The 24,034-nt window shown below is 53.1% G+C and overlaps 7 protein-coding genes across 9 annotated transcripts; 3 read left to right on the plus strand and 4 right to left on the minus strand.

Annotated features, from left to right (window-relative positions):
- Positions 1-949: 949 nt before the first annotated feature.
- On the plus strand, positions 950-6,024 carry NCU08875 (Cullin binding protein CanA). 3 transcript variants are annotated; one of them, XM_011396439.1, is made up of 4 exons: positions 950-1,261; positions 1,421-4,720; positions 4,774-5,112; positions 5,162-6,024. In XM_011396439.1, exons 2-4 carry the CDS (start codon positions 1,499-1,501, stop codon positions 5,645-5,647), a joined length of 4,047 nt encoding a protein of 1,348 aa, XP_011394741.1. In that variant the 5' UTR covers positions 950-1,261; positions 1,421-1,498; the 3' UTR covers positions 5,648-6,024. The 3 variants fall into 3 exon arrangements, with proteins under 3 accessions (XP_011394741.1, XP_011394740.1, XP_011394742.1); XM_011396438.1 differs by having other exon boundaries at positions 1,105-1,261; positions 1,419-4,720; XM_011396440.1 differs by lacking the exon at positions 950-1,261 and having other exon boundaries at positions 1,301-4,720.
- A 442-nt stretch (positions 6,025-6,466) lies between these two features.
- Positions 6,467-7,927, plus strand: NCU08874 (BET3 family protein). The gene is made up of 2 exons (XM_955574.3): positions 6,467-6,906; positions 7,034-7,927. Exons 1-2 carry the CDS (start codon positions 6,686-6,688, stop codon positions 7,545-7,547), a joined length of 735 nt encoding a protein of 244 aa, XP_960667.3. The 5' UTR covers positions 6,467-6,685; the 3' UTR covers positions 7,548-7,927.
- Positions 7,706-8,994, minus strand: NCU08873 (Apc13 domain-containing protein). Its single transcript, XM_955573.3, has 2 exons — positions 8,758-8,994; positions 7,706-8,625 (listed from the first exon to the last, which is right to left on the minus strand). The coding sequence occupies exons 1-2, from the start codon at positions 8,986-8,988 to the stop codon at positions 8,206-8,208; spliced, it is 651 nt and encodes a 216-aa protein (XP_960666.3). The 5' UTR covers positions 8,989-8,994; the 3' UTR covers positions 7,706-8,205.
- A 1,125-nt stretch (positions 8,995-10,119) lies between these two features.
- Positions 10,120-11,701, minus strand: NCU08872 (hypothetical protein; the record flags this gene model as incomplete). Its single annotated transcript, XM_955572.1, has 4 exons — positions 10,120-10,605; positions 10,659-11,240; positions 11,341-11,514; positions 11,576-11,701. 4 exons carry the CDS (start codon positions 11,699-11,701, stop codon positions 10,120-10,122), a joined length of 1,368 nt encoding a protein of 455 aa, XP_960665.1.
- A 1,071-nt stretch (positions 11,702-12,772) lies between these two features.
- Positions 12,773-13,508, minus strand: NCU16911 (hypothetical protein). The gene has a single exon (XM_011396493.1). The coding sequence runs from the start codon at positions 13,283-13,285 to the stop codon at positions 12,779-12,781; it is 507 nt and encodes a 168-aa protein (XP_011394795.1). The 5' UTR covers positions 13,286-13,508; the 3' UTR covers positions 12,773-12,778.
- Positions 13,509-15,664: 2,156 nt separating this feature from the next.
- On the plus strand, positions 15,665-18,403 carry NCU08870 (hypothetical protein). The gene is made up of 2 exons (XM_955570.3): positions 15,665-16,451; positions 16,655-18,403. The coding sequence occupies exon 2, from the start codon at positions 16,858-16,860 to the stop codon at positions 17,350-17,352; it is 495 nt and encodes a 164-aa protein (XP_960663.1). The 5' UTR covers positions 15,665-16,451; positions 16,655-16,857; the 3' UTR covers positions 17,353-18,403.
- A 1,173-nt stretch (positions 18,404-19,576) lies between these two features.
- Positions 19,577-23,362, minus strand: NCU08869 (hypothetical protein). The gene is made up of 2 exons (XM_955569.2): positions 22,078-23,362; positions 19,577-22,026 (listed from the first exon to the last, which is right to left on the minus strand). Exons 1-2 carry the CDS (start codon positions 23,139-23,141, stop codon positions 19,809-19,811), a joined length of 3,282 nt encoding a protein of 1,093 aa, XP_960662.2. The 5' UTR covers positions 23,142-23,362; the 3' UTR covers positions 19,577-19,808.
- Between the last annotated feature and the right edge of the window lie 672 nt (positions 23,363-24,034).

Here is a 24,034-nt window from a genome sequence, read left to right on the forward strand (position 1 = left end):
TCCTCCTTGTGTTCGTCGTGGCTCTTGAATGCTTCGTGCTTCTTTCCGTGGTTAGCCCATTTCTTCTTTGCTGATCCGCTGGAAATCAGGTATTGGCACGGAGATTCCAGCAGACGTCGGCAAGCTGAGGAATTGTTAGCTGCGCTCGTACAGCTCGGAGAAAGAGACTAGCATGTCCAGTCGCTTGCCTTGTGCTCATTGCCCAAAGTTGCATATCCTCTTTTGCCAACGGAACGTGTCGAAGTCAGACGATTAGTTATGTGTAGGCTGGCGAATCACTTGTGGCAGGGTGGAAGCTCACAATCTTGAGGCTCACATGATGGCGGTTGGTGTGGTGAATAGTGTGTTTATGGCGTTCGTGGCACTTCAAAGGGAGAGGCGAATGAATAATAGTCGTTTGATAACAACGGAAAGAGTAGCCAGAGGGATTCACTCTATCATATACGGTGTTTTCTCTCTTTCACATTCATTTTGTCACACACGGAACATGTCTGATGTTCTCTATTGGACGACACCATCAATGATGTCGACGACTTACACAGTCCACGCGAGTCTTGGCGGCAGCGATGAAGCGGATAAACCTCTGTCGTCTTGGGTTGCGCTTTCGTGACTGCTTCTCTTATTAGGTCCTGGCCCCTTACACTTTCACGTAATTTCAGTTCGAATGAAACGAAAGAGATCATAATCCTTGCATCCGTGGCTGCGGTGTTGTTGATGGGGTGCTGGACGGTGTCTTCCATCAACTCACTCGAGTTGGCAGCAAACACCAGGTGGTCCAAGCTTGCCGAAGCACTGCATGATGCCAGAAGAGATGACTCCACTTGCCTGCCGCAAGCTGGTGCCTGCCTGGAGTTTCCACTTGACGGTACGTACCTTGACCGATTGCCCCCCTGCCATCACCCCACCATTTGACAGCACCTCAGCGGCGGGCATGAGCTACCTCTAGCTGCTGCCCTGCTGCCACCTTGGGTCGCCGTCCAGACTTGTGCAGATGGGAACCTTTTTCGGTTGACTTTACTTACAGTTCATGCCTGGTGCCTGACATCCATTGAGAGAGAGGCAAACAAACGTTCGGCTTTTTTTTTTTTTTTCCTTTCCTCCCGCAACAACAAAAGTCTTGAAGTTTCCGTCCTTTCCCGCGCATTTCCATCCAGCACCCCGATTAACGAAGCGACGACGACTCTTGGATCACACCAGGCCAGGCAATCCCGTCCACAAAGGAAGCAAAGCCTAGCGGTAGCTCCAGTCTATGTATTTACATGTAGGTGCAGTGGGCCAGTGGTAGCTCACCTTGCTGGCCCTTCTCCACTCCACCTCGCGATAGCAACATCATCACGTCAACAACTGTTTGTTTACTACTAGCACCATACCACACGACGCAACAGTTTAACGCGCGGAACTGAAGCTAACATCGTTAGAGAAATTCCAGTGTTTGCCACATCTAGTACCATTCCATTATCGAATGTGCGGTTGATCCCACAATACTAATACATCCATCATGGCGACGACGGTCCCGACCAACCCGACCTCCCACACGGTCAGCCTCCTCCTCACCAAGATCAGCGATGCCGACCCCGATTTCCGCTACATGGCCCTCAACGACTTGTTGGCCACCTTCAACGTTGCCAAGCCAGACATCCTCCAGCACGACTTCAACACATCAAATCGCACTCTCGACGAGGTCATCAAGGCCCTGAGTGACCAGAATGGCGAGGTCCAGAACCAGGCCATCAAGGTGCTGGGTCCCCTGGTCAAGAAGCTCCCCTCCCCGCTCTACTCCACGGCCATGCAGAAGCTTATCGAGTTGCAAAGCCATAACTCGGATGTCAACTCAGTTCCTGCCATAGCCCTCAAAGCCGTCGTCGAGGCCTTGCCGCGTCCTGTGCCTGGTGTTGCGCTGGCCAAGGAGGCTCAAGAGGCTTATGACAGCGTCAACAAGTTGCTTATCCCTCGTTTTCTCGGTCGGACTGCCGGCAAGCAGGTACCCGGTCTGCTTCAGGGAGCCCAAGTCACTTCGGACTCTGTCGACGTTCTCATCGAGGTTGTCAGATGCTTCGGCCCAGTGCTGACCCTGGTCGAGATCGAGGCTCTCCACGATGCCGTTCTCAACCTCTTGGCCCAGGAAAAGTGCGCTTCGGTCGTCAAGAAGAGGGCCGTTGCCGCCGTTTCCATGCTGGCTCATTACTTGTCAGACGATCTCTTGGCTGCTTCCGTCAAGCGCACTGTCGCTTTGTTACGCAAGTCTAGCATGCCACCCGCCACCCGCCGTCTCTACATCACCATCCTGGGTTCCATGGCCCGCTCCATTCCTCACAGGTTTGGCCGATATCTGCCAGAAGTCGTCAGTTTCGTTCTCGATGCCCTCAACGAGGAGGAGTTACAGGCACAGCTCGAAGCAATCCAAGAAGGCAGCGAGACTACCTCGGATTGGAGCGATGTCCGAGAAGCCGCCCTTGTTGCGCTAGACGCATTTCTCTCCTCCTGCCCCAACCAGATGCGTCCGTACACCAATGATGCGATCGAGGCGTGTCTGCGTTACCTCAAGTTCGACCCCAACTACGCCGCCGACGAGGACGAGGAGATGGAAGAGGAAGAAGAGGAGGATGACGATTTCGACGACGACGATGAGTTTGAGGCTGATGGGAACTTTGACGACGACGATGATGCCAGCTGGAAGGTCAGGCGATGTGCCGCAAAGGCCCTCCATACCATCATCTCCACGAGAAGCAGCGGCGACCTTCTCGAGAGCGGTGTTCTCTACCAAAAGGTTGCTCCGGCATTGGTCAAGAGGTTCGACGAGCGCGAGGAGAATGTTCGTCTTGAGGTGCTCTCTGCCGTCTCCTTGCTGATTCGCAAGACGGGAGAGGGTGTTATTCCCGACTTTACGATCGACGACGCCACTGGCGATAGCCTTGGCCAAGCGCCTCAAAGCCGGAAGCGCAGACGTCAGAGTAGCGCAGCCGGTCAAGCTGGGATGCCCGTCAACCTTTCCGGCACCGGACTCACGTCGCCAAAGGCCGAAAAGATCCCAGCATCTGGACCCCGTGCCGATCTTGCCGCCCTTACTCCTGCTATCGTCAAGTCGGCTACCAGGTTGCTCAAGGGCAAGCTCATTCCCACGAAGCAGGCCACAATCAGCATCCTTGATGATCTGATTTCTGTGCAAAAGGGTGGCCTTGCACCATATCTTGACCAAATCACAGATCTTATTCTGGATACCATCAAGGTGACCGGTTCAAGCACTTCATCCGCGCCGGTTTCCTTTGTTGGTGGCAACGCCTCTGCTACGACTAACACTCTTCGCATTGCGGCGCTTCGCCTAATCAGCAGCTTCGCGAGGAACCACTCTTCCAACGACTTGCAGCCGTATCTACCAAAGATCGTTGACCGCGTCGTTTCAGTTGTTCATGACCGTGTCTACAAGATCGCCGCTGAGGCAGTCCAAACCGCCGAAGAAGTCTCCAAGGCCATCACTCCCCCGCGTGCTCGTATGACTGCGCAAAAGCACAAGGGAGAGCTGCAGAAGCTTTATAGTGTGATTGTTGACCGTACCACTGACAATGACGCTGACGCTGAAGTTCGCCAGAAGGCCATCCATGCCCTTGGGACCCTCCTCTCTCGAACTTCGGGAACCGAGGGCGCTGCCTTACTCTCGGACGTGGACCGGAAGACTGCCCTCGGTCACCTCAAGGAAAGGCTCTTCAACGAAACCACACGTCTCGCCGCCGTTCGGGCCATTGACACTGTCGCCGCTTTCTCGTCGTCTGAAGTCTCTTTTGACGCACCATGGACTCAAGAAGTTGTTGTTGAACTTGCCGCTCAGTTGCGCAAGGCCAACCGTTCCCTGAGGGGTTCCAGCGTCATGGCTCTCAAGCATTTGGTCCTCTCGCCGGCTACCAAAAACACTCTGGATGATGTGACTGTCCAAAAGGTGGTGACCGCGCTGGTCACAGTCATCACCCACTACGATGCCCAACTTCTTGGCCCCGGTCTTCTCGTGCTTGCACGCCTGGCCCAAGAGAAGCCGCAAATTGTCATCACCGAGGAGCTGATGACCGCGCTGTGTAAACTACTTATGGAGTCGACAGTTACAGGCACGGTCCTCGACTCTCTTCTAGTGCTTGTCAATAGCATCGGCCAGACTGGACAGGGAGAGGTTCTTATGCAGCGTCTGCTCAACGAGGTTGCCCTGAGCGGTGACCCATCGGTGGTCGGAAAGGTGATCGGCACCCTTCTTGTGGCGAGTGGTAACAAGGGCACCTACACCGCCGAGCTGTTTGTCCAGGAGATCCAGAAGCAGAAAGGAGAGAGGGCCAGCCTTGCGCTTACCATCCTGGGTGAGGCTGGACTTCGTCTTGGGGACAAGTTCCCGTACTCTCCCAGCCTCTTCCTTGAGCAGTTCCATAGCGAGTACGACAAGACGTCGCTTTCTGCTGCCGTTGCTTTGGGTCGGGCTGGCGCGGGCAATGTAGCTGCTTATGTTCCCGTGATCCTTCAGTCGATGCACCAAGGGGGTAACACGCAGTACTTGCTCCTTCAGTCTATCAAGGAGGTTCTTCAGCAGGTTGCCATGTCTGCGACCGACCTTGGTGAATTATCGACGCCAATTTGGAACCAGATCCTTTCTGCGTCGGGGTCGGAGGACAACAAGGCAGTTTGTGCAGAGTGTATTGGTCGGTTGGTTATTATTGATCCTAAGACGTACATGTCAAAGCTTGTGGTAAGTTGGGACCTATGCTGTCTGTGAGGTTTTCTGGTACTAACGTCCAAAAGTTCCTCCTCAACGACCCGTCGCCTTTGTTGAGGGCCATCGCCATTCAGGCCCTTCGCTACACTCTCGCCGATGAAAACGAAGTCTTTGACAGCATGCTCAAGAGCCACCTGGTTGACATGCTCAAGACGATGCTGGAGGATCCTGAGATGGAGAACCGCCGTCATGCCATGTCGACGCTCAATTCGGCGGCGCACAACAAGGCGGACTTCATCCTAGGTCATCTTAACAAGCTGATGCCTTATGTCATGAAGGAGACGGTAATCAAGCCGGAACTCATCAGGGAGGTGCAGATGGGTCCGTTCAAGCATATTATCGATGACGGTTTGGAACTTCGCAAGGTGAGTACTTGATTTTGTGTACAAGGTTACCTGAGGCTAACGTTCCTAGGCCGCATACGAAACCCTCTACGCGCTTATGGAAACCGCCTTTTCTCGCATCAGCATCATCGATCTTTACGACCGCATTGTCGCTGGCCTGTCGGATGATAACGACATCAAAGCTCTTTGCAACCTCATGGTTTCCAAGCTCGCCTACATTGACCCTGAGGAGACCATTCGCCGCCTAGACTCCATCGCAGAGGCCTTCCGTAAGACGCTGTCGACCAAGCTGAAGGACACGGCGGTCAAGCAGGAGCTCGAGAAGCAAGCCGAGGCCAACCGGGCAGCACTTAGGGTCACGCTCTTGCTCGGGGAGAAACTCAAGGCTTTTCTTAGCGCGGGCGGCGCGGTGGGAGCGGCAGTTCCCGGGGGATCAGCTGCGGTGGCGGGTACCAACCAGGTCTGGCACAGCTATTGGGATTGGGCATCGAAGGAGTATAAGACACAACTTCAGATCCTAAGAGATGAGGATAGCAAAGGTGCCGGCGTGATTTAGTGTGCTCAACCGGATGATAATGCACCAGCAGCCAAGAGAAAGCGAACCAGAAAAGCGACAGTGAAGAAGAGATTGTATGTTCTCGTATGGAAAGGGCGGTGTCGATGAAGAAGTTCTGGCCTGCTTTGCATGATGGGGTGGATGAGATTAGAATGGAAGTGAGCAAGTTGTGACGGTGATGGAGAGAGCAGCTATGAGAGCTTCTTTGGTTGCCATTTTGGGGCGATGAAAGGACGATCAAAAATAGAGGGAGAGGAATTGTGGTCATAGGTGGAAGTGGCTATAGTCTTATTGCAGCACGATAGAAAAAGTTGTCGAGTTTTTAGAGTCGGGACAACACTATACGATACATATGATATCTACCTATTTTATTCCTACGCTGGCTGAGTATTGAGAGTTGGCATGGTGAATGGTGCCGAGGTTGAAGCAATGGGTCGTTGTATTAATTTGAAAACAACGTGCGACAACACAACAAGAGCACGTTTATTTCCCGTCATTTGTGTTTTTCATTTATTTTTATGTCGAGGAGCGAGCCATATGATTGTTCAATTCAACTTGGTTTGAGTGCGGTTATAATATTGTCGGTCTTGTTGGATGCTATCACTGGCCATCAAGAAACTGGGCGAAAAGGGGGAAAGGCAAGAACAAAACAAGTTGAATAATTGCATGTACCTTGCTTGAGCGTGCAGAGAGTAAGTTTGCAGGCAGTACAGGTACTTCCAAGGTACCTTCTGGTCGCCGGACCCACCTACCCTGGCACCAAGCCACAGTCAATCGCGGCTACCGTAGCTTGGCTCACCCACTGACACCTGAAGCTCCCGAGTCCCCTCGTCAACTTGCGGCCGTTCATATCCCACCATCCCAAGCATCCAACGGAATCCAAACCACCAAGGTATAGCTGTCTGTCTACAGCATCGCGATCCAGTTCAATCAGCGACGTCATACACAACACCACCATAACCGTCACGCACATACCTACGTTACCGCCTCCATCGATCGACAAACACGTCCTCGACACAAGCGCCATCACCAGCAGCCATGTCCAACCACTTACCAGCCGGAGCAGGCAACGGCGGCGGCGGCGGGCGCGCAGGAGATTCCGGGCTCCGATACCCGTCGAACGGCAAGACGATTTACCACCGGCCGCTCAACCGCACCAAGACGGCGGAGCTGAGCAAGGCGGCCTTTGCGTATCTGTTTGCCGAGATGGTGTCGTATGCGCAGAGGAGGGTGACGGGCATTCAGGAGTTGGAGAAACGGTAGGCCCTTTCTGTTTTTTTTTGCTCGCACGCTGTTTATACACTTACTTCCCTGCCCTTTCTACCACTTTCACCATAGCACATTCATCCAGTCCAAACGCTTACCTCATGTCTTGCTTTTGTCTAGCCTCAACCTCCAAGGCCACCCCATCGGCCTCAAACTCCTCGACCTCCTCCTCTTCCGCGAACCTCCTCGCACGCAACTCCGCCCACTGAACATCATCGCCCTTTTACACTTTATTAAAATCAACGTCTGGACGCACCTCTTCGGGCGACAAGCCGACCGCCTCGAGAAATCCTCCAACCCCGACACGCCGGACGAGTTCATGATTATCGATAACGAGCCGCTGGTGAATGCGTATATCAGTGTGCCCAAGGAGATGAGCCAGTTAAACTGTGCGGCGTTTGCGGCGGGGATAATAGAGGGGGTTTGTGATGGTGCGGGGTTTCCGGCGAGGGTGACGGCGCATACGGTTGGGGATACCGGTGGGGGTGGGAGTAATAATGGGAGTGGTGGAGGGACGGGGGCGGATGGTGGGAGAGGGGAGGGAGGGGAGATGTGGCCTGGTAGGACGGTGTTCCTGGTCAAGTTCCAGCCGGAGGTGTTGGAGCGGGAGGCGTTGATTGGGGCTAAGAGTTGATGATGATGCCGAAAGGAGATGGAAAAGGCAGGGTGGAAGGAAAGGAAAGGAAAGGATGCTGAAGGAGGCATATACTTTGTTTGGGGCTTTGGGATCTGGAATTGGGCATTTAGCACGGCGTTTAAGCGGTCATGATGGCATTGTTCGTGATAAATATTATTAGCACAGGTCTAATGAAGACCAGCTAATAACAGAGGCGCATTCTTCGAGGAAGCAGCATAGTTATCTTTCACGGCCTGAAGAAACCACGTGGGTGTTGGAGAGGAAAGTCAAGTTGTTTTGGGTACACAACTCTAATAGCAAAGGAAAACCCATGGGATATCTCTGATAAGCAAACTTGCGCCATCCTAGCTATGTCGCCATACGCCGCTTCCAACCTGCCGTCTGTCGTGTTGTTATCTCTTGTTCTGTGATCCATGCCCGTCAAGGTGACCTGTATAATGTTTTGACCTTCCAACTCCGTGCGTTGCGCTCCGTCACCGAGTCGCAAAAGGAAAACCCGAAGTCCAGCCCATGCTATAACCGCAAATGTTGCGTAGCTGTCCGCTTGCCAGCGTTGTATCGCGCCGCTCATGCGCCGCCGTCATTGTGTGTCATCTCCATCCATCTCCTCTTGTCCCGATCATCACCATCCCTCCTTCCACTTTGTCATTACCATTCACCTCGGCAAACCCCCATGCCCACCGGCCCTCATCTTCTTCCTAGCCACCCTGCTCCTCCCTCCATTCCCCGCCCCTGGTCCTCCACCCCCCGCAACCCCCGCCGTGCTCCCACCACCCACCCCTCCGTTTCCCAGTCCCAAACCGGCCCCCGGCGCCCCAGGACCCTGCTGCATCAGCTCTTCCAGTCCCAAATCCCTCCAGGCCGGCTCGCGCGTCTTTTGTGTAGCCTTTTGGATGCCAAACGCAGCGTGTTGGTCGGGCACCACGTCATCTTCGTCTTCGGGGTTGAGCGGTTGGAGGTGCGGAGGCACGTAGATATCTTCGGAGGCGGGGAGGCGGTCGCGCGTGAAGTCGTCGAAGAGGTCGGCGTGGTGGGAGGCGTGTAGGTGGAGGGGGGTGAAGTGGGCGTCTTTGTTCTAAGCACGGGCGGGGGGAACTGGTTAGATTGGAGAACATAGAAAAGATAACAAAGGAGGGAGAGAGAGCGAGTGAAGAAGGGAGGGGAGGGAACGGGGAGAGAAAGAGAGAGAGAGAGAGAGAAGACATACCATACTTCCACCGTCACTGACCGGTCCAAAAAAGGTGTCAACGTGATCCTTCAGTCGCGGCGTAGGCATGATCTCGTTGAGATAGTCGAGCTGGACGTTGGAACGAGGGCGCGGGTAGATGGGATGAAGAGAGTCTTGGATGGCGTTCCAGTGGTGACGGTGCGGATCGGTAGGGTGGCCTGGCCGAGATCCGAACCGGTTCGCGGTCCAGGCTGACTGGTGATGAGACATCCCGCCCGTCCTTCCTGTGGTGGAGGGTGGTGACGCAGGGCTGGTGGCTTATCGCGGGGCTTGGCAAGAACGATAAGGAGGTGTGGCTGGCGCAAGTAGGTCGGATGTAGAGGTACTTTCGTTGCCGAAGTACTGTAGCGCTGCTTGGGCTCGCGATAGAAGTTGCGGGCCAAAACCAAAACACCAAGAAATGGCTGGTGATAAAAGTTGGTGTTGAGGAGAGCAAAGAAAAGAAAAGAGAAGAGGGAAAACGGGACACCTCCATCTGCTTGGGACCCGGCTTTGCTGGCGCCGAGCTGGAAAGGTTCAGATGGAACGAACAAGTCCCATTCACGCGTGCCTTCCGTTTTCGTTTCGCGTGGACAATGAACGGACCTGAGAGCAAAGTGAAAGAATTATACCATCGGTGCCGGCTCACGGTGGGCTGGTGTGTCATTTTCCCCTCAATGAGAAATGTTCATTGGTAGAATGTAGACATCTGGCAAAATCCTGAGGATCTCTCACGTCAACGGTCCGTGGAGATGACTGTCGCAACCACATCTTCGGTGGTCACAAAGAACATGGTTCATATTTTCCCGTTTATCGGCTTCTTTCGCTCCAGAAGAAACTCATCTATGTCACGACATGCAAACCCATAGATAGCTCTTAAGGGTTCACAAGGCATATGACAAGATCCCCTTATTTCCTCTGGGCTTGGAGTTGCCCTCGGCCGTTTTTATCGCTAATTTGACACTTTAACTCGCCGAAAATGCCTGACTACTTATTCCCAAAGCCAGTATGGCAAGCGTCAAACACCCTTCTACGCACAACTGTCGAAAGAGCTTGATGATACACGAGTGTTTGTCACGAGCACCGGAGTCTTGGGGGGGGTAAAAGAAAGTTTCTGGCGCTATCTGGTTCATGTCAAGGACTGTCGGATATATCTTTGTCGTCAAACCGTCGAGCTATCACCTTTTTGCATCTTGACTAGATCCTTCGAGTTAAACCCCGAATGAACTTCCCCTGTCCAAGTTCCCCTCTACCCTATCCATAGCCTTGATTAGCCTTGATTGGTTAGAAGTAGGTACTTGTCAATACCCCAAGGAACTCCCGGGACTGGGACCAGATTCCCAGTCCGGTCCGATTCCTCTCTCACCTGGCCTTGCAATACCAGTAAAAGCTCTCCACCACACTGCAGTCCTCATCCGGATTACCGTCGTTAGTAGCCACATCCCTCTTTCCGTAGCTCAGCGTAGTATCCAGCGTCCCCATTGCTAAAGTCACATCATGCGTCGACTCAGGATACACATACCCGCCCACCTGTTGCTGCTCCACGCACTTATCCAGCACCATCTTCATGTTCTCTCTGATCACTGCCTTGGGGATCTTGACGGGTACGATTGTGCCGGCCATGATTGCGTAGTTGCAGATGGAAAGGTGACAGGTGTTATGGGCCGCGTGTTTGCAGGTCTTGGAGTCGGTTGACCAGGAGAGGACGAAGTCGTCCGGGTTGGTGGAGGGGGGATTGACATCGGGGTCGGGAATGAAGAGGGTGTTGTTGGGGGAGAGGAAGTCAGATTGGAGGGCGCTGCAGTCGTTAAGGCCGGAGGGATAGGGGAGCTTGTTGCGGTCGGTCAGCTAGGACGACGTTAGTGGTGAGTGAGTGGGAAAGGGGAAAAGCGAAGACTTACATCAACGCAGGTAACGTCGGACCCAATGACATTGGCTTTGGGAACATCATTCACCTCGATCTTGTCGTGAAAGTCAGGCTTGCCATCACAACCGCCAAAGAAACCCTGCGGTTGGTTACAGCCCTGACCTGGGTCATAATTCTCATCGCCTGAGTGACGACTGTTTCCACTAGGATTGCCGGGACCAGCACCGTTCGAACCACAAGACCAAGTCCAATCCGAAATTTGAGAACAGGAGTAGTTAGGATTGGCATCGAAGGGGTCGCTGTCGTCTTGGGGCTTGGGCGCAACCGTGGAAAGAACAGCCGCAAGACGCTCGGTATTGACCTTCAACTTGCTGGCATCGCCGTCGGAACCATTAAAGCTGCAAGTAGCATCACCCTGCTTCTCAATGATGCAGCGGACATCAGCCCCAGTGCAGACGCAGACTCCTCTCACGTCAGTGACACAGGTAAAATCGGGACCATCGCCGTCTCTGGCGTTGGTCTGGACGGCAGCAGTCTTCTGGTTGCCGGTACAAGAAACCTTGCGGCCGTCGTCGAAGATGCACGTCTCATTGTCGGGCCCGCCGGTGCACTGGTACTGTCTGAGGGAGGTAGAGCTGCAGTTCCACTCGTGGGGATCGGTGTCATCTCGGCTTTCGACTTTGACAGCTGCCTCGGCGACGGCGGCCAACGTTGACCGAGTCGTCAGGCTTAGGGAACTTGGTGTTCTGGTTCCAGTTGGGATTGCCCTCTCCGCCGAGGGTGCAAATCATGGTGGCATGAGCGTTGATGCACAAGTCGCCGGGAGGGGCGTTTTTGGTCGGGGGGTTCTGGTCGTCGCGGTTAACGACGCCATGGTTCAGTTTGGTGGTCTTGAGAGGTGTCAGTTAGCTTAACTTGAGGGTGATCGGGGCTTGAGAGGGGGGAAACTACCTTGGAACCGGTGAGATCGTGGTGGTCACTGGTGGTGACGCTCGCCTTGAGGGCAGGCACGGGGCTACCAAAGATGGCCGTGGGTGCCAACGCCAGGAGGACGGTGGCGATGCAAGTGGTGCGCATCTTGAAGGGGTGTAGAAGCTGTGGACAGATGTGGAACTTGAAGTAAATGGTGAACTGAGAGATAGCTTTGTGAGATGGGTGTGATTATGTTGGAAGAGGAAAGAATATTGTCGTCGTTGGCGGAGGGAAAGGGGTTTCTTATACTTGACTAGGTGGATGATTCTCGCGGTTTTCGTGAGAACCCTTTCGGCTGGAGGTTTGGATGATAGCGTTCTCATCGTTCGATTTCCTAATTATAAGTGGCAGCTTAGAGGCAAACAGCAGGAAGTCGAGACGGACAACCTCATCATGAGAGAGCTTGTATGAGGAAAAGGCTGCCTGGGCGTAAGCAAAATGGTGTTGAGATGAAAAAAATAACAACAACATCAGATAAGATCATATCTGAGAAAAGGCAGCCTGGAAGTAAACCAACTAAGCACCATGATGCGTGATCCAAGATCGTGAGATGAAGGAGGACTGAGATATTGTGCTCAATATGAAGAAATCAATGAATCATGGCTCGCGTCAAAAGCATCACGATTTACTGTCGATGATATCAACGCCAACGTGATAATCTTCGCCAGCAAGTGTTGGCTTTTCTCCCTTGGTAGAGGTTGGACACTCGATCACAGCAACTGCTTGTTTTGAGTATTGTACAGCAAGCAACAATGCTTCCTACCGATTTCAGCGTGAGAAATAATACCCATCACATTGCTCTGAACTTCTTGAAAGCTCGACCGGAGTACATCCGCGAACTCAGGCGTGATTATAAGAGCTAATCATGTCGTCGAACATTTCATATTGAGGCTAGAACCATCAGACTGCGAAGACTCGACAGCTGTTGGCTCACGCTCAATCTCTTTCCCGGCTTGAAATCTTGTGAATGACCTGCGCTGTGAACTTTCATCACTTAACCTGAGATCGTCATTATCAACAACTGATTTCTTTCTTGCCCGTCTGCTCTTACTCGGACGCTTGTCTGGATTACCCTGGCTTGGTTTTTGTTTTCTTTTTTTCTTTTTCTTTTTCTTTTTTCTTCCTTGAAAACGAGGGTCTGCGTGGAATCCAGTCACGTAAAGCGAGGAAATGCGACGAGACTCAGAAAGTTACTATCGACGACGAACTATGCCATCGGTAGCCGTCTTGCTTCTCATGAGCTCCGTATAAATCATCACGAGAGGCTAAAAGCACACAACAAGCAATCCTTCCCCGATTTGCCAACTTCCATCTCGGCACCAGACCGGGAAGGAACTGAGGGAAGTGAGGGGAGCGCATTACTTTCCTCGCTAATATGAGGTTAACCTTCATACAGAACGCCCAGATGATTTCAGGTGAGACCTTCAATGCTACAAGTGACAACAAGGTGCTTTTAGGGTAGAACACACTCGCACCCGGAGACTTGCCTGGGCTTTCATCCCAATCCTCATACCGATGCAGCAAGCCTTGGGTGAGGCAGATATTTGCCATTCTTATGGAATCAGGAACGCTTTGCGTGATTACCCGTTGGTGGTACGAAATCTTCCTCTGGAACGACTCGGATGGGAGCGAAAGATGCCTCTCGAAGCCGATGAAAGCGGGGCGTAGAAACAACAGCTCTTTTTTCATGGAAGCAAGGCATGTCCTTTAACTGCTTTCCTTTCCACAAAATGGCCCCTCGAACGTCATCAGGCGCACATAACACTCAGGAACTCTCCTAGAATGTAATAAAGAACGTAAAGGAAACAAATCCGGCATCAGATCGCGGGGGATGGAGTCGTGAGTGCCTACAATCCACATCCACATGCACAAAACATGTGCTTTGAACAAGGACACATGCGAATCGAAGTGAAACGGCAGACGTTGACCGACGAGGAGATCTCCGAAGGTATAACAAGAGAATCTGACGATGATGATGGTGTGTTGCACGAAGATGCGGTGGAGATCAGGAACACCAGCGAGCCTTCACACAAAGGGACGATGAGGTAGGTGTAGGTACGTGCGAACTTTTGGACGACGCGAGACCCTTTGGTGCTGGCAGTTTGACAGAGAGAGGGTGACAGATGACACCTGCTCAGGACAACGTGGGTTGTGGCTCGACTATCTTGGAAAGTGTTTGGCCTTCAATGTTGATATCGTGTGGCGAATTAGGCTACCTGAGCTCGATTGGACTTGGGTCTGTGAGGGTTTTCCGGGAAGACGCCGCATCCCAAACCGTGTGAGTTTGTGTCTCTTGCCCTTGGAGGGATGACCTGGAAATCATGACCTGAGGAATAGGGAAGGAGGAATGCTTCTTGACTAGCGGCCAAAGCCATGGTCGATAGTTCTTTATGCTAGCGTTCCTTTTCCCCGCATTGTACCGGAATGTGCCGCGTAGTCTATGTAGTTCTCGTGGGAGCTGCAGGCGATAAGGTTTATAGTGGCGAAGAGGACCCGAGCGAGTCGGCAGAAGTCAGTCGGGGAGGTAGGATTAAGCTCATGGAGCAGAAATAGCTTCCCGTCCAGACCGCCCCAGGCTTTTGTTGGTGCGGATGGTGGGACCGGGGACGGAGCCGAAGGGGGCAGCCGGGCTATTGGGGCCGTCTAGCTATCCGACTCGCGTCTGATGATGTTGACCGGCGAAGCACTGATTGTTCAGAATAAAGTATCGTTAGGTATTCTCGGAGCGTTTGAAGATAAAGACTAGAGAAATGGATGGATGCTGATTGTTCAAGATTGAGTGGTTGATCCCGGATGTGAAACGTAAAGAGACCAAGGAAACAAACAATGTGGAGACGCAAGGAACATGCGTAACAAAAACAAGAAGCGGGCCTTGGCAAGACCAATGGCGGCAAAGTTTAATTCTCAGGGAACGGCGTTGCAACCGGGAGAACGAACCGTCCTTTCCCACATCCCAGGGTTTGCAGTTGGCACAGTACGTATCGTGTGTAGAGGTAGTGTATAGGTAGTATTGTAGACGTGTGTGAGACCAACACTGAAGATAACGAGGAAGGGGGATATGACGAGAAGAAATAAAAGAACCATGGTGTGTCTAGAATGTCGGAGCACGTGTGTGAGGGTCTGGCGCTGAGCTGTCGTCGAACTTGGCTCGTTTGGAACCTCGATCGGCCACCGGTGATGATCATTGCAGCTGAACTAGTGTGACTTGCAGAGAGTGCCCTCGAGGTAGACGCGCGAGATGTATGGACGGTATGATGGCAGAACGGCTCGAATACTTTCCACTGCATTGGCCAATTACTTACAGCTTGCTACTATGCGGGTGTCTTATCGAGGCACAGTAAAAAGGGCCATCCGACCGTCGATGCAGCCACTTGGTTGCACAGGCCGGCACATGCATCGTCCACGGCTGCATTCACGGCCGGTTGCGTGCTTTTGAGGTGCTTCAGTTCTGTCGGTCAATCAACCATTGGGCTTGAAGTTGAAGTGGAATGATGTTCAACGGATCATCGACACGTTCGATTGTCAAGCACCATTGCCCCTTTTCTCGCTCGAGGGGAAAGGGCAAGCGACGGGGAAGGTTACTTTTAAAGTAAAGTACTGTACCAACGGTGGTGGGGAGGCCTACTTTAGCTTGGTCCAGGGCTACCCACCATAAGGGCCTCTTCAAGACCAATCACACAAGCGGCGTGTACCTGGAAAAGGAAATGGGTTTAAATGGGTCTAGAACTGGCTGGTCAAGATCCACTTGAGCCGGCTTTCTATTGGTAGAGCACACAAGCGAGCGGCTCAGCCAAGACGTTCAGCCAAGAGTGGCCGCGAGTCGCGCCTGCTGCAGGTTGACCCCTGTTCACATGGACTTTCCCCTGTTTGGCCCTAGCTCCCGCCAAGCCTCTACTCCCGTATTCTCAGGGGGCCAATTGGTGAATGGATTGTGAACTACATGCACGGACGACGGACCAGGGGAGAAGGAGCAAAGGAAGTAAAAAAAGATAAGGGAAAAGAGGGAAGAACTAACTGCAGTGACTTGCATTCATTGCGTGCCTCTTTCTTCGCTTGAAGATAAGGTGACTTCAGTTCCTTCGTTGGTGACAGTGACAGTGCGCAGCGCACCTTCTCAATGGCAGGCACTGCAATGAAAATGTGCTGATTTGTGTGCCAGCAGGTACGTATCCCTGCCCCTTCTCATTTCCCTCCCGTCCTTGCGTGAACCGATTGGAAGTTTGATGCCTGCGCCTGGGTGAGTGAACCTGGCCCGGGCCCTGGTTTGTACCTGCCCGTTGCCCGCTAATAGGTGTCATTGCTACTCCCCCACTGGCTCTTGAAACTCCAACTTTTTACTTGCTTGCTCTTGTCGTTGCTCCTTCGTCTTGTCGTCCGTCCCTTCTTCCCGCTCTCCTCATGCAATACCTGGACCTATCTCTCCAGGTATCGTCATCCCCATCCCTTCACCAGGTGGGTGTTCGACGACATCGACGACGGCGACAACGACGACCAAGGCCCTTCCCTTCACTTCCCCTCCCAGATTCACCGCTATCCGCTTATCGTGACTCTCGCCTGGAGTGAACCTGGTCTCGTGCAACTTCTCCTCAATCGGTCTTCCTTGCCTCCAGGATCAACCACCGAGGTGATCTTAATACGGGAAATCCCTATCCCTCTTTCCCTTGTCTTCATTCTTGTCACTCATCTCCCCATCGTCGTGTCTGTCCTACCTACCTACCTATCTACCTCTACACTTCGACCACACGTGGTAGAGAGATTGTTTGCTGGGGATCCTTCTTTTGGTCTCTCGATTCATTTCACGCCAGTCGATCGACGCTCGAGTCGAACCACATATCGAGATATTACGACCTGTTTGGTGAGTCGCTGTTTCTCTCGTTCCTGTCTGTGCTCACTGCAGTGTTCTGTTCTGTGTGCGATGGATCATGGATCATGGCCGTTGCTGTACGCACCCGTGCCCACCACCAACATCGTCACTCCTTCCCAACCGAACTGCCCTGTGTCGCCCTTCTGTGCCTGCTCTTCCATCTCTGCTGAAGACATGAAGCTGACTCCTTCCAGATTGCCATTTCGGGTAACGCTTCACCGTCATATATCCCTATCACGCTCGCGGACTAGCACCGTCGGCGACACACCAATATCGACATTATCCAGTCCAACCGACCACTAGGTTTTACTCGTCTAGCCAGCTAGCCTTCAACCACCACCCCAGTCCTTCCTCTCGTCTACTTGACCCTTGCCATCGCCCACTCCCGCTTCCGAAGATGGCGTCCCTCGTCGAACATGAGCGGAACAAGGCCGGCCTGCACCTTGAGACCACCACGACCCGCCTCGAGCCAAAGACTTCCCGAGATACCCTCATTCCAGACGGCCTCTCTCCCATGGTCGAAAAGAACATGACATTATCGCGCCCCTCAGACGTCTCTACCCCCTACAGCGCTCGTGCCAATCCCTTCGACTCCGACATCGAAGCCATGGTCACCAATGAAACCTGCGTCAAGAAGACTACAACAACAAAGGGAGCCACAACAGAGTGCCAGGTATGGCCCGGTCAAGACCACTGGAAGCAGAAGGCAAAGGATGCCAAGATGACCCGTCACACTTGCAACTGTCTGGCACAAATGAGCAAACGCAACCGCATCATCGTCAAGGTCATGATCGGCTTGCTCGTTATTGGTCTTGCCGTTGGCGTCGGCTTTGGCGTCAGCAAGCCGCTCGGTGCCGGTATCTGGAAGAGCGAGAGGCAGAATCAAAAATAACTGGACCACCTCTGGGACACCTGGGTGCCGCCTTCTCGTTGAGAATCTTTTGGTGGATCCCGCACAATTGCCCAATATGCGCATCATGAGGATGCCGCGACTACAAAGAGGATGCCTTCATAGCCCTCTGTTTGACAACCCTACCCGGCCCGCAACAGCCTGCCAACATTTTCCTTTGTCTCTTGTCTGCCATGTCTTGGCAGGCTGCATAATCGCCCTGCTTTTTGGTCCTTCAAGCGGTTACGGCGTTAAAATGACTTTATATCCTTCGTGCTCGGTCGGTCATAGAACGCGACACATGCGGATGGCGTTGGACGGAGTTTAGTTCGACTTGTTTCGATATGGCGAAATGGATTTTGGCAACTACATCTATTCTTCTTGATGCAAATGGTTTGGGAAAGAAAGAGAAGGGATATTGAGGGGTTGTCATGATACATCTTCAAAAGGAAGAACGTGAAGGAAAAGCAATTGGTACATGATATATGCAACGCAAGGGAGAAAAGGGATGACGAGGAAGCTGAATGGAGCGGGGGTTGAAGACTTGGGTCACTGGGCTGGACCTGGACGATGATGGGAACATGACGGATTTTCCCAAAGCATTGCAAGACTTAATTCAGCATCAGATATGGTTATGGATGCAAATCTGAGGAGTGAGTCAGAAAGGCTCATGCAGCTTGTATCAGTTGTTGTTGTTGTTGTTGTTGTTGTTGTTGTTGTTGTTGTTGTTGTGGTTGCTTCAGTTAGTGTTGCGATTTGTGGATGACTAATGACAATGGGTGCCCTTGTTGGTATGCTTGGGTGCTTTGCTTCCCTGGTATACTGTTCTCGTTCCGTCGACCTTGTCATGTTATTGTCGGCTTAGATGGCTTTGCGAAGATCATGACTTGTTTGTATCACTTGTAAACTACTTGATATCGTTCTAGACGGCATAGGGGCATATGTATGGCTAAGACATGGATACAATGGGTGCATGGAAGACAAAAGACGGTTACTACATCTGCCAAGGGTTCTGCTGTGGGTATCCCCCAATCCATCATTATTAACAGTCTCATCTGAGAGCAACGCGTCTGCCCCTTGCATTCTGTACTCTCGGCCTTGAGTTGGAGATGGTATAAATACAAGTGATACCAAAGGCCTTGTCACCACGGCTTTGTCAACCTATATGATACCAACACCTCCAACGCCAACCCAATGCCAAGCCCATGGAAATTTGTATCTTTCGCAGAGAGCTAATACTTGATGAAAGGTAAAAGTTAAGGCCGCAGGGACCGAGTGTCTGTCTGAGAGGGCAGGCCATCATATTTATCACGTTTTACTTGAAGCATCAGTGTCCTGCGGGCATCAAGAATGAAACTTGTATATGACCGCATGAAACGGAAATAATGGCATTTAGCTGACGACGACGACAAAAAGGAAGAAGGAAGGAAGGAAGGAAGTTAGGCTAATTGGAAGAGGCAGTGGGGAACCATATAGAAGCCATAACGAGAAAAGAGAGGACGGCAGGCGGGAGTTTAGCTTTAATTAATCTCCAGTCAACTCAACTTACCCTACCGCACATTTACGTACTTTTTTCGAATACATTATTAAATCGATTGAGTTAGTTTACCAGTGAAGCATCGGTAGTCTTATTCTGTACATGTTATTTCCCAAAGCTCAGTTATGCCACAGCGAATGTTGTACCTGTTGACTTCGTAAGTAGGTACGTAGAGGTAAGTTACCTGGCCATTCAATTCGATTTGTTCTTACGAGGTTTTGGAAAAGTAATCAACATGGATATTGTCAACGAATATAGTACCAGGAGCGCGAAGCTGTCGTAGGTAAGGTAGGTAGGTAATAAAACTAGGTAGCATTTGACGGTTTGACACAGAAGAAGTGGCTACATCAATAAAAGCCAGTGTTATATAATCGGTGAGTTCTCGAGACTAACGGACTGCAGCAATGGGTGGAATGCCGGAATGGTCGTTCCACATGAAGGAATGGATCATTTTCTTTTTTTTTATTATAGACGGCGGCACATATCCGTATCCACCACAGGACTGACGTATGGAAAGGGGAGGGGAGGAGTAATCAGCAAAGATACTGGGCAGGCGACGGAGGAAGAGGAGGACAGAGAACATATGATGATATGTAGATATGTCTACATGGCCCTGGCGGCCTTGGCATCTACTTCCATGCCCCTGGCCGCAATGAGTTGTAGATAACACCTGAAGTTGTATATGTGTGTGCGAGGTCTAGGAAAATAACATTTTCATCGCAGTCAGAGTCACCTACATACAGTCATTGCCATCTACTCCAACCTCTTTCAATAGCAATTTATACATACTCACCTGCAGCCCTTCCATCTACTCCAGCCTCTTTCCATAACTAGTTATACATACACGAGGTAACATTATAGTATATATACTGTATCTAACATGGTAGGCACTACGCGAGTAAGAGTACCTGCCTGTAATTGTTTACACGAACCTAACCTCCTCAAACACGCCCGCCCTGACTTGCACCAAGCTCGCCAGCTCAAAGAGGAAGGATTGCAAGATGATGACGTTCGTCAGGACATGGGATACTGATGCCTTTGTTGCTTCTTCTTCTTCTTCTTCTTCTTTGTCCGCGGCTTCAGCTGCCTCCTGGGATGCTTGTTGTTCTTGTTGGTCTTCGGCCTTCTTTGGTAGCTGGTCGGGGTTGTGGCCGTCAGCCGTGACGGTGGGGGGATCCTGGCCCTCCGAGTCGGTGGTTTCATCATTTATTTCGGAGGAGGTGGGAGCCTCGCCAGCCTCGAGAGGAGTGTCGGTGCCGACAGCGGATGCAGGAGAAGGCGGATCATCCTTGGGAGGTACAGCCGGCTTCGCCTCCTCATCATCTTCATCCCCTTCCAAAGCATCTAATCCTCCATCTTCTCCCTTTGGAGGCGGGCGATGGACCGTCAACCTCGGCAACACAGGCACATCCTGTCCCTCCCCAGCCAGCCTCTCGCCCAACTCCATTTCCTCATCAGCCTTGCTATCGGACTGCCCGTCAAGATTAGGACCAACGTGTTTGGCATCAGAAACATCCGGAATCCCCACTTTCCTCGCCAAAATGCTCTGATCCACAGCTTGGAACGCTCTAGCCTGGCTCATGACCAACTCCATCTTCCCACTACCACTGATATCACTCGCCACTGCGCCGGGGACACTTGCGCCGCCCAATGCGCTTCCGCTTGCTCCTAGGCCAAAGCCGCCCGTTCCCTTGCGTGGCGAGGTGACGAGCATGCTTGGCGTCCGGTTCCTAGGTGGTAGGGGAGGCGGGGCTTCGTTGCTGGTGAAGTAGCTCGATCGTTCGGAAACGGTACGTGTGGTGTAGGAGCGGGGACGGGGCGAGTTGTTCGCTGTGCGGTTGGGAGATGTAGAGATGGTGGAGGAGAGGTCGGAGAAGATGCGCTGGGCGAAGGACTCCAGGCCGAGGCCGGAGGTTGGTCGTTCAGGCGCGGTATTACCCGGGGTACTCAGACCGGGCGTGAGCTGGGCGGGTGGCTGCAGTGTGGACGGCGTGCGTGACCGCGAAGGGGCGGCTGAGGGGACGACAGAGGGCGCGACGGAGGGTGGCATTGAGGCTCCGTCGGCTGTTTGGAAGGCTTCGCGACGTTGCTGGAGCAGGTCGTTGAAACGGGGGATGGTGTCACGATAGGCAGCGACTTCGTCACAGAGGGTTTGCAGAATGCGCAACAACCGGGGTAGTGAATCGCGGGACCATTGCGGCCGGCGCCGACAATGGTGCATGGAGAGGAGTTGTTGGTATTCGTCGTATTCGGGGGATTCGGGGTCGATGTCTGCCGGTGGTTCGGCCGCAGGTGCGTCCTGGTCTTCGTCGTACGTGTAATTGGACGGATGCCTCAGGAACCAGCCCTCCAGATGCATGTACCCGCAGATGGCCAGGTCAAAGATCACTTCGGTTAACGACAGGTTGGTCTCAACGGGATTGATGAAGAATGTCTCGAGCCGGTCCAAGACGCTGGTGAGCAGGGGGTCGTCGGGGTGCAGCGTGTGCGAGCGGACGTCTCTGGGCGCACCGGGCAAGCTGTCGGGGATGGCGGGCTGCTTGTGGTTGCTGGCTAGAGCCTTCGGGGTGATCAACTTCATGGAACAGGGGTGATTCTCGACGCGAATCATGGTGTCTTTGATGACGCTGTCGTAGATTTCGTTGAAGTTGTCCTCGCCGCCGATGGTCTGGGCCAGGCCCATCAGGTACTCGACTTCCTGCTCGTGGGCGCCCGTGGTTCTAAAAGACGAGTTACCCAGTACGCCTTCGGTGTAGAGCAAGGTGATGACTGCGTAGCGGTGGTGCCTCTTAAGAATCACCGAGACCAGCTGCAGTGTGACGTAGATGGTTTGGAGGCTTTGGGACCTGAGACAGGCGAGGATGAGATCGACCAGGTTGAAGAGCAAGGGGTCTGCGGCTTCGGACTTGGAGGCCATCATGGTCGCAAGATCCATAGACTTGCGCTTTCGAGCGGCACTTACGCCGTCCTTGGAGTCGGACGAGACGGATCCTACAATGTCGGGCAGACCCAGGAGGTAGTGCAGGATCAGGTTGATCATGTCGGGGTGGTCAACGGATTGGAGGATATGACGGAGATAAGTCAAGACAGCCACCGAGGAACCGCCGTCGATATCTGACGACTCGAGGAGGGAAGGGTATCTGGAGAGTCAGTGTGGAACCGTGTTGGCAGATGAAGGAAACTTGACTTACAAGAGTTGCTGCAAGAAGATGACCTGGAAGTGCTCCAGCAACGAAGACTTGACCTCTACCGACCGACAGTGGTTCAAGACATCTTGCCAGAACAGGAGATGGGAGAGAAAGGTTTCCAGATGCGATTGGAACTCAAAGGTACAAGAGCTGATGACTTCGTAGTTGGGCTTGGGATGTTCGTAGTCGGAAAGGGCGAGGATGGCCGGGAGAGCATTGGACGGATGGTCGATGACGAGCTTGCGGCTCAGCTGACTATACAGAGCACCCAAGCCAGTGGCCATCAGGGTCGACAGATCACTCTCGACAATCCACTGCTCCAGCTCGACGGAGCTCGACGCGGCCTCGATGATGTACAGCAGGCCCGTCCTGGCAAAGTCGCCGACCTTGCCCTCGTGGTGGATGTAGTCCATGAGCAGGTAGAAGAGAGGGAAGTCCTGCTTCTGCGTCCTCCCCGTGAAGCGCTCATGCTCGCCCAGGGGCTGCTTCTCCTCTCCATTCTGCGGCTGCGACTTGAACCAGGCGGGCAGGATGTCGGGATCGAGACGCAGCTTGGTGGTGATGTTGAAGGCCAACTCGACGACGCGGGCCTCGGTGTCGGCGCTCAGACGGAGGGCGTTGGCGCCGGTGATGCGCACCATCAGGTGGGTGAGGCTGGCGGAGAAGTGGTCATTCTCGACAAAGGCCTCCTCCTCGCTCTCGATCAGGGTGGCGAAGAAGAGGACGGCCTCCTTGATGACCCATTCGTTGTTGGAGGTGGTGGAGATCTTGGCGATGGGGATGTATATCTGCTTGGTGGCGCAGAAGGTGATGCACGGATGGGGCAGCGGGCGGCGGTTCTCGTCGGTGAGCATGTTGGTGAGCTCCTGGAGACAGATCTCGATGCGCTCGGCGGCCTCGTCATCGTGGGCGATGCTGGGCGAGAGGCGCCATGCCTGGATGAGCTGCGTGTACTCCTTCTCGAAGCGTTGGAGGCGGCGGACGGGATCCTTGGCGAAGTCCTTCCAGTTCCGCGAGTTGCCCGTCGAGGGGAGCGTGTGTGCTATGAGGCGCGACCAGAAGTCCATGGCGACTCTGGAAGCATTTCGAGGGGGGACAGCAAACCGGGGAGTGTCTCTCTGTCTGTGGGTGTGTGTGTGTGTAGGTTGTGTGCTACACTAGGTACCTAGTCTGGCGTGGGCGGTGATCGGGTCGCCGGGTGGTGAGTGGGAACGGGGGGGGGGGGGGGGGGGGGGGGAACTGGGGTCGGGTTCGGTGGTAGGTCTCGGTCGGTGTCGGTGTCGGTGTCGGTGTACGGCTCACAGCGGATACAACAGACACAAGGAAGAATCGCGTCGTGTCGGTCGGTCGGTCGGGTCCAGGTTGTCCTCCAGATCGACGGACGATTGCTCGGCGGCGTCCAAGTGGCAGTTGGTTGGGTTGCTCAGTCGGTGCTCACCTACCAGTTGGCCATCAGGGTGGTGGTCGGTGCACGGGCGTATGGAAGGTATGTAAAGGGGTCTCAGGTAGGTACCAACCCAATGTACCTTTCACCGCACTGCACCGGCAACTGAACGGACCCTGAGATGGATGGATCTCAGTTCAGTTAACCCCACCATGAGAGGAGGAAGAAGTGGGGTAACAGCTTCTTCTCAGACAAGAGTGAAACTGCCGTGTCTGACAGGTGTATCCCTGTTAGCAAATTGCTATTAATAACGTGGAGAGCGTTAACAGCTGAGTCCCCAAACATACCTACCTACGCATCTACGTACTGTACTACTTGTACCTACCTCTACTTGTTGTTGCTGTCAACACATCTTCGCTTTGCTTCATCTCACTTCACTTGCTCCGAACATCGTCGGGCATCATCACTCAATCGATCCTGCGAAACTCTCTGACATGGAATGATGGGAGCAATCATGCAACTGTGGTTTCCAGAAGCATGTGAACACACAGACGGGGCCAGCAGTCGAGGGCATTC

Source organism: Neurospora crassa, linkage group V (assembly GCF_000182925.2).
Source record: "Neurospora crassa OR74A linkage group V, whole genome shotgun sequence".
NCBI lineage: Eukaryota > Fungi > Ascomycota > Sordariomycetes > Sordariales > Sordariaceae > Neurospora > Neurospora crassa.